General features: G+C 45.6%; 1 protein-coding gene across 1 annotated transcript; it reads right to left on the bottom strand.

Annotated features, from left to right (window-relative positions):
• Positions 1-1,271: 1,271 nt before the first annotated feature.
• LOC127185413 (homeobox protein ESX1-like) lies at positions 1,272-5,451 on the bottom strand. Its single transcript, XM_051141885.1, has 3 exons — positions 5,114-5,451; positions 3,583-3,628; positions 1,272-1,479 (listed from the first exon to the last, which is right to left on the bottom strand). The coding sequence occupies exons 1-3, from the start codon at positions 5,449-5,451 to the stop codon at positions 1,429-1,431; spliced, it is 435 nt and encodes a 144-aa protein (XP_050997842.1). The 3' UTR covers positions 1,272-1,428.
• Positions 5,452-9,204: the final 3,753 nt, after the last annotated feature.

The raw sequence follows: 9,204 nt of genomic DNA, 5'->3' as shown, positions 1-9,204 counted from the left end.
AGTCCAGATATCTCAGGGACAACTTCTCCATCTTGCTGGCAGGCTCAAACTAAGTTCACGTTCCCAGGCCTAGAAAACAACTCCTCTCCTGATAGATGGAAACTCCCTTGCTCAAACCCTTATGCGAAATATGATTGGACAATGCTACAGCCCACCCTGATCCCCCTCAAGGCTCTATGGTTTCTTTCTGTAAATATGCTGTACAGTGTCCCTTCAGGGTCGTAGTTTAGCTCCCGAGTCTGTTCTGTGGCCCTGATCCATCAGTAGCAGCTTGATTACAATAAATCTTTGTCATCTGTATTGACCTGGTGTTTGAGTTATGTTGGATTTAAGTGAGTCCCACAACAAGAAACAGTACCTAAGGTTGTCCTCTGACATCTACACACACACACACACACACACATACACACACACAGGCACACACACATACATGCACACACGCACGCACATACATGCACATGCACTACCATGCAGACACACACACATACACACACAGACACACACACAGGCACACACACACACACACACACACACACACACACACACACACACACACACGGTTCACTGACTATCTGAATATCCCCATCCCTACTAGTTAGCAAGAAACCTTTTATGTTGAGACTTGACATTCAAAACAATTTGAAGGTATTCAATAGGTGATGATTTTCCCCTCTTCAGTGTGGCTTCAAAGGACGTTGTCTTGATTTTCTTTTCTTTTCTTTTTTTTTTTTTTTTTTGTGACATGCCTGAAAATAAGATTCCCATTTACTCCTCCCCACCATACACACACTAAAACATAGGCTTCTCCAATACTTCTGAAAACAAAACAAAACAAAACAAAAACAAACAGATCTGTTATGGGGGTGAGGTGGATAAAAGAGAATATGTGGTCAGCGCAAACCTACGCTTATACTTGGAATACCATATTTTTCAGACTATAAGACGTACTTTTCCCCCCAAAAGTATGGGGAGATTAGGGTGTGCCTTATGGTCCAATTGCTGTTTTCACTGTTTTTCTTGTTTTACTGTTCTAAAAACTGGGTGCGTCCTATGGTCAGGTGCATTTTATAGTCCAAAAAATATGGTGCTTCTATGATATACTCAGCAGCCTCACCTTGTGGAAGAGAACTTTGTCATTCTGTTTAAATGGCATTTTCTTGATAATTTCCACACATACCATAGTAATTCCCCAAAGACTCATGAAACAAATATATTGAGATTATACTTTATTGCAAATCAAAATGCTGAGGAGCTAAGGGTGAGCTATAGGAAAGAGTGGGGCAGTGGGAGGGGGCAAAGTGATACATCGGTGGTAGCAGAAACTCATGTGCTCTGTCTCCTGGGCAAGGGTGATTTTCTGGGGCTCCTCCACAGTCTTCAGGGAAAGGTGCAGCTGCGGCAGGCACCACGAGGAGCACCTCAGAGCACTTACATCCTCAAGCCTTTCCTGTATTTGGCTCTCCTACTCTTAAACCAATTCTACAAGGAAAGAGAAAATGTGGTTGTCTTAGTGTACTAAATAACCAGAGTCATAACTGAAGAACCTACCATATAAGTTTATAGGCCAGTCAGATTTTACATTCCACGAAAGGATCTTTTTTCTTGTTGCTCTTATTCTGTGAGTGGCTGAGGGTGTAAACACAAGGAATAGTGCTTGCTAGAATGTGTGAGGCTCTGGGCTCCAACCTCAGTACAGTCCCCCCAGGACAGATAACACCACATCCCGTCCTTTAGCAAACTCTGCCTAGCACCAACCCTGTGGCAAAGGTTTGGAAACTTTGACTCTGGTCTCCAATTACTTTTTTGCAGACACGATTTCTCTGTGTAATGGCCTTGCCTATCCTTGTTTTGGAGATGAAGCTGTCCTTGAACTCACAGATATCTGGGTGCTTCTGTTTTCTGGGGTGCTAGGATTACAGGGGTGTGTCACCATTGCCTGGCTCCCATTATATTTCAATACCTTCTTCAAGAAGAAGCTGTAGAGCTGGGTGTGCTGGTGCACGCCTTTATTCCCAGCACTCGGGAGGCAGAGGCACGCGGGTCTTTGTGGGTTCGAGGCCAGCCTGGTCTACAAAGCAAGTCCAGGATAGCCAAGGCTACACAGAGAGACCCTGTCTCAAACAAAACAAAAAAGAAGAAGAAGCTGTAGATACAGCTTATGCATTATTGTTGGTCATTTCTGTGAAGAGGTATCAAAGAAAGGCTAGTCTCTAAATTCCAGAAAAGGGCAAACGCATCAAGTTTCCCACCTCTCACTGCCTCATTTTATGAGAGTTCCATTGCATTAACCCTTTGAATGCTCCCAAGATTTGAATCGTATGAGTCAAAAGCTCTTTTTTCTGTTTAATGCATCTTTCCTGGTCACTTGTCATACTATTTGGAGTCTTACACCCTCAATTTATAAGTTCTATGAAGTTTGGAGCAATGTGTGCAGGAGTTAAACCAGTGGTTCCCAACCTCCCTAATGCTGCGACCTTTAATACAGTTCCTCATGTTGTGCTGACCCACAACCATACAACTATTTTCATTGCTACTTTATAACTGTGATTTATTACTGTTAGGAATCTTTTTTTTTTTTTTTTTTTTTTTTTTTTTTTTTTTTTTTTTTGGTTTTTTGAGACAGGGTTTCTCTCTGTAGCCTTGGCTGTCCTGGACTTACTTTGTAGACCAGGCTGGCCTCAAACTCACAGCTAACTGCCTGTCTCTGCCTCCTGAGTGCTGGGATTAAAGGCATGTGCCACCACGCCTGGCTTATTGTTAGGAATCTTAATATAAATTTCTGATATGCAAGACATCTAATATGTGACCTCTGAAGGGGTCTTGACCCACAGGTTGAGAACTGCTGTGTTAGAGGGTATTGATGGTCATAGTGCACAAATATAGTTAAAATAACACCACCATAAGGGAAGTAAATGTAGAATGGTCTAACAGTAAGGTCCCTGATCCCATTACTGATTTCACAACCCAATTTTAAAGATGTTTAAAAAAAAGAGTAACTAGAGGTCCATATAAAGCTTATTGGCCTAGGGGTCCTGCTCAAACTATGGCACCAGCTGAGGACACTGGAGAGTGACTTTCACACAAACTCTGGTGCCCCATATTTGACCATGTCCCCTGAATGGGGAGGCCTGGTGGCACTCAGAGGAAGGATAGCAGGCTACCAAGAAGAGGCTTGATACCGTATGAGCATATACAGGGGGAGGAGGTCCCCCTCAGTCACAGTCATAGGGGAGGGGAGTAAGGGGAAAATGGGAGGGAGGAATGGGAGGATACAAGAGATGGGATAACAATTGAGATGTAATATGAAGAAATTAATAAAATATATTTTAAAAAAAGAAAGCTTGTTGGACATACATTGAAAGGTGAGTTTGAGGACAGCCTAGTCTCCTGGTCTCATAATAAGTTCCAGGACAGCCAGAGCTATGTAGAGACACCCTGACTCAGAACAAAAGAAAACAAAACAAAACACACTCCTTTCCCAAACACAGAGCAGTCAAAAACAACACAACTTCACCCATAGTACAAACTTATTCAGGTCCTGAAGCAAGTCGCAGAATGGCTGTCTTCTTCCCAGTTACTGACCTGCACTCTGGGCTCCGTCACACCTATCCATCTTGCAAGCTCCCTTCTGTGGGCAAAAGGTGCACATGTTCAGTATTTGGCATCATGGATGAATAAAAACGTGAAGGGTATTTATATCTGTTTTTAAACACATGGCCCCAGTTCCCTTCTATGACATTCACCTTGAGGCCTTTGAGGCTTTTAAAAGGTATTTCTACCAACAATTGTATTTTATTCTCTCTGTACCATAGACAGGAGTGTGAAAAACAGAATATGTCTCTAAGACACTCAGACACAATTTGAAAATCACTACAATAGAAATCAAAACGTCACAAGGAATGCCACCAACATCAGCATGGGGCAATGCCTGGGACTCTGCCTACAAAAAGAAAACAAAAAGCTGTGAACAAAAAGTACACGGAGGAAAGATTTTAGGAAATTTGCTGGGCTGGAAAGATAAGTTCAAATAGAAGCAAATGGATTAATACAAAGCACGTGTGCTTTCTGATGTCCAATTACGATGCAAACGTGTCCAACCTGTTGATTATCGGGGAAATAAAATAGGAAAACCACAACAGGCACAAAACAATGTTTAAACATCTCACAATGCTAGCAGAACAGGCCTGTAACCCCAGAACGGGGAAGGCTGAGCTAAGAGGCTCTTCGAAAGTTCCAGGCCAACCTGGGCTGTAGACTGAGCTTCTTCAGCAAAGGAGGAGGGAGGTAGGGAGAAGAAGAAAGGGGTGAGGGGAGAGTAGGGGGAGGTAGATGATAGGAGAAGGGGGGGCAAGAGAAAGGAGAAGGGATGAGGAAAGGAGAGGGCGGAAGGGGGGACACGACAGGCAGTGGTGTTGGGGATGTGCAATCCCAGTCCTGGGAAGGTTTGTTTTTGTTCAAAGTGTCATGTGGCACAGGCCTCCTGGAGCTACATGGCTGAGCATGACCTTGAAGTTCTTACCCTCATGCTGCCATTTCCCCAGTGCCTAAGTGGTGGGATTGCAAACAAGGGCTACCACCATGGGTTTGGTTGACTGACTGATTGGGTATAGCCCAAGACATCCTGGGACTTGCAGTGAGCCTCATGCCTCAGCTGTGTTGACTCAGGCTGCAAGTCACCATGACCAGCCAGAACTTTTAGAGACAGTTTTTTTTTCTTTAATAGAAATTTTAAAGGGAAGAACACTCCATCCCTGACCCTGCAAAATAATCAACAGTAACAATCAAATCAGTGATGAATAAAAATGTTCCAGTGCCCTTATGAAAAAATAATGTAATGAAAAAAAAAACTACATGATGTACAATTCAGTTTTAAACAAAGACCAGTCCTGTATTTCCTCAGTCACCCTCACACTTTCCATCCCTGTTCTAACCTTACTTTGATTCATTTAAATACCGCATGGCAATTTTTTTTATTCCTGTTTGCCTACCCCCCCCCACCTCTCCCCATAAACCCTTGGTGGCTTGGAGTCTTCCGGTAGATTTTATTTCAGGAGAGAAGAAGGGCCTGGGAAAGATCCAGGGTCCCTAAGCATAAGCCAGACACTCTCCTTACCGTGCTACAGCACTAGGGTAGTGGTTGCGTTCGAAAATGCGCTCCAGCTCCTGCAGCTGGAACTGGGTGAACCTTTGGCGGAAGCGGGGCAGCTGGCGTGGTGGACGTGGACGAATGCGAGGGCCCTCTGAGCATCCGGGGATCGGCTCCTGTTGTTGCTCCCTATCCTGGCCATTGCTGCCGGTGGCGCCATCGTCTTTCTTATCATCGACTAGGGATGCATTGCCAGCAGGAGCTTCGTCTCTTGATTCATCTTTTGCATCTTCTCCTTCCGTGTCTGGAGGCCCCGACACAGGGCGACCCTGTCCACCCTCTCTCTCCTGGCTTCCCTGCACCATTACACATGTACCCGCTCCTGGGAGGAGGAAAACAGAAAGGGATTGATGATGGGAGCAGCCTCCAGAGTGAGTGGGGAGACACAGGGAAGGGCTGTAGACTGGGCTGGCGAGTGTGAGACTGGGCTGGCGAGTATCTGTCCACTGCAAAGACACAGAGATAATTAGAGCACCTGCCCCGTCCATATACTGACCATTGCTTTCTTCTCCAATCTGAGCAGCTCTCACGTGAAGCGAGTGGGTGACACCTTGAGGTTCCATAGCCTGGATGCTGTGGACGGTGCGCTTGCTTCTGCAGAGTCTGAGCCCAAGCTCTTGGAACACAACAAAAGCGCTGACCAGTGACCCGGAAGAGTTTTATTCTGGCCCAGTCCGGATGACAATGTATCCAGTCAGTCACAGACATACTGTCCTGCCGGCCTTCTCAATGCCATTTGCTGTGGGTTGAGCCTCTTCAGATACAACAAGTGACAGGAGGTTGGGGTGGCAGTGAGCAGAGTGTTCCTGGCAAGGAGAGCACCAAGGGCACGTTCCCGTGGGAATGTGAGGGTGTAAAACTGAGCTCTGAAGCTGCACGCCTGCTGATGGCTCTGGCCTTGATGAGGGAGGGGATATGTGGGACTGGCCTATCAAATTATTAGGGAGTAAGAACAGCTCTCTCCCAGTAGAGATTCTGGATTCTGGTGGGAAATGTTGGGGAACAGCTTTTGGTCTCCTCTTCTACCTCTGGCAGCTGGTACTTGATAGAAATAAAGCAAATATGGTCACGTCGGAGGAAGTCCTCTGCCTCTGAACGTTCACGACCACACAAGCTAAAGCTGGGCAGGCTTGCAAGACTCACAGCTGTTGGGTACTGCAAAGGGTAAAAAGAGGCTGCTGACTGCTCAGCTGGTCTATCCCAAGAAACCACATCTCCCAGGGCCACTGGGCAATTTACACTGTTCGGCATTGCTAACTACTGGGCAGACGAGCTACAACCTATTAGAACGCTATGCTATCTGCTGAGACTCCCTGTAGCCTCTGCTGTAAACTCCTTGATAAGACTGGCTCTGACTAAGTGCGTGCTTTGAGTTGCCTTTCATCCATATGGGCTTTAACAGTGGGGCCACATATGTTCATGTATGTGCGAATGTGCACATCTAGGCATATCTTCAGGATCTCGGACCGTCTCCTTTGAGGCAGTTTCTCATTTGTCTGGAAGTCACAACTTAGGCCAAACTAACACTGGTCAGCAAGTCCTAGGAAGTTGCCTGCCTCGACCCCATCAGTGCTGAGATTACAAGTGAGCATGCCTCCAATTTTTATGTGGGTATGGGGATCTACCTGAAGTCCTCATGTTTGTATACTTTACCAAAGGCGTGACCTCACAGCCCTGTCTGATTTCTCCCACATGGCAGCAGGCTGGCTGGGACACTATGCCATCACTCTGAGTGCAGCAGGGTGGCTGGAACAATAGAATTGTTGTGGAAATTCGCACAAGAACCACAGATACTCGTGGAGAGCATATGCCATTGGCATTCTAAGCCACAATGGCAGAAGCCATTTTCTAAATGTTCAGATGCCTTGGGCCAACTCAGGTCTAGTTCGATGAACCAACTGCTTTTATTGGAGTTGCCCACAGGAGCACAGGTGTGGGTTTGCTTACAGGAGCCTAAACAACTTATGGGCCCCCAGCAAGTCTCTCTCCCCTGAAGCATGCACTGACTGCTTATATGTGCTTTGGGATGACGGGAGGGGGGATCACTCCCTAATTAGAGGAGTGCTACTCTCTGCCCACTCACTCCTGAGTACCCTCCATAGGAACCCCCCCTCTCCTCCAGGAAGGGTAGCTAACAGATGCAATCTTGTCTCTTTTGTGTAGTCACATCTGCGCTGACTTGAGGAGGCATTAGCTATGCTGTGCCTGGAGGACACTGGGCAACACTAGCTGGCACATAACACAGGGAAAGAAAGAGTCTGCTTTTATTTTATTAAAGACATTGATTTATAAAGCAGCTAGTGGTTATAGCTGTGACCAGGAGAGGGGTGCCAGACAGAGCTGCTACTTGAAATGTTTTTGAGCCTAGCATGGTGGTGCATGCCATAGACCCAGCACCCAGACTGTGATGGCAGGAGGATATTTACTACAAAGTCCTGTATAGATACATAGGCAGTTATAGGCTAGCCTGGGCTACATGAGATCCTGCCTCAGGAAAAAAAAACCACACAAACATAAAAATCCTAATAATCACCAGCAGATACAAAAAAGTAGACACAGAGAGGGGGGAGGGAGAGAGGATACACAGAGAGAGAAGAGACAAGGAGACAGAAAAAGACAGACAGACAACCAATTTGACTTTACAAAACATCATTAAGGTACTTGTGGATGCTTTGCAATTTTTGAAAAGTTATGTGCAGGTAACATGAAGTTCCCAAAGCTTGTGGCAAATCTATATAATAAATGTACTCTACAATAATATATATATATTAATTCAATATGATGGAACTCAAAATGTGTAAAATCTCAAAAATCATATTTAAAATAAAAGTATATTAACAATTACAATTCGTCAAGCCTAGGTATTAATATGACGATGAAAATTAAGAAAGCTTGAGAAGCGTTTCTAAATGAATGGCCATGGAAAATATGAATTCAGCTATGGGAATTTTAATGTAATTTCTCAAGAGCTGAATAGAGACAAAGAAATTCTGTAATTCTACATAAGAATTGAGTTTATTACTACTCATGAAGATTTCTTTTTCTTTTTTTTTTTGTTTTTTCAAGACAAGGTCTCTCTGTGTAGCCTTGGCTGTCATGGACTTGCTTTGTAGACCAGGCTGGCCTCGAACTCACAGAGATCCACCTGCTTCTGCCTCCCAAGTGCTGCGATTAAAGGCATGGTCCACCACCGCCCTGCACAAAGACTTCATTTTCTTAGAATTTTTCTCTTCTTAGTGGCTACCATGAGTGTGCATGTGTCTGTATGAGCATGTGTCTGTGTGTGTAAGTGTCCCATGTGGGTGCTGAAAACCTAGCATGGGTCCTGTGCAAGCACAGTACACACTGCTAACCACTGAAGTGCCTGCCCAGTCCTTCCAATAAGGGGATGTTAAATGAACACCTGGTACACTGTCTTTACGGCTTAGGCTATACAGCTCTGTCGTAAGCCAAGGTTGCGATCCTGCTTTGTCTGGCAGCAGCCACTTAGGGCGCATGTGCTCCAGTATGAGAAGCAGAACACACCTAGACACACTCTATTCCCTCTCTCTCTCTCTCTCTCTCTCTCTCTCTCTCTCTCTCTCTCTCTCTCTCTCTCTCTCTCTCTCTTTGTGTGTGTGCGTGTGCCTGTGCATGTGCGTGTGTGTGTGTGTGTGTGTGTGTGTGTGTGTGTGTGTGTGTGTGTGTGTGTGAAAGAGCTGAGGGTGGAAAACGACTACAAGCATTCTGATTCCAGACACAGCAGAGCCCGTGCACATACGAGTTCACAGCAGGAGTGACAACATGCCCAAGGTCTGTGCAAGCTCAAGTCACACGAAGTTAGAGTCAGGCATGAGGTCCCACACCTTGATGACGGGCCATTTGCCACTGCTAGATGCTGGCAAAGGGAGCATCAGATGTCTTTTAAGGTGAAGTCCCTGATAGGTGGACCACAGGCGGGGGGGTGGGGGGGTGGGCTCTACAAGCAAGAGTGCAGGGGCAGCACAAAGACGACTTGGTGAGGTTAACTGAGAAAAAGAATTGAAGGACACAAAGTTGGGTGGGTCTGGAGGTGAGAG

Source organism: Acomys russatus, chromosome X (assembly GCF_903995435.1).
Source record: "Acomys russatus chromosome X, mAcoRus1.1, whole genome shotgun sequence".
In the NCBI taxonomy this organism is placed as follows: Eukaryota; Metazoa; Chordata; class Mammalia; order Rodentia; family Muridae; genus Acomys; species Acomys russatus.
The sequence above is the reverse complement of the archived record's forward strand: the minus strand, read 5'-3'. Positions and strand labels throughout refer to the sequence as shown.

Bases quoted from the DNA above. Each gene is read 5' to 3' on its own strand.
- LOC127185413 (XM_051141885.1), bottom strand. From the start codon at position 5,451: ATGGTGCAGGGAAGCCAGGAGAGAGAGGGTGGACAGGGTCGCCCTGTG. The intron at 3,629-5,113 runs GTAAGGAGAGTG...TTTTGCCCACAG, and splicing joins TACCCTAGTGCTGTAGCACG to AAGGGAGCTTGCAAGATGGA. The intron at 1,480-3,582 runs GTCAGTAACTGG...CTTTCCTTGTAG, and splicing joins TGACGGAGCCCAGAGTGCAG to AATTGGTTTAAGAGTAGGAG.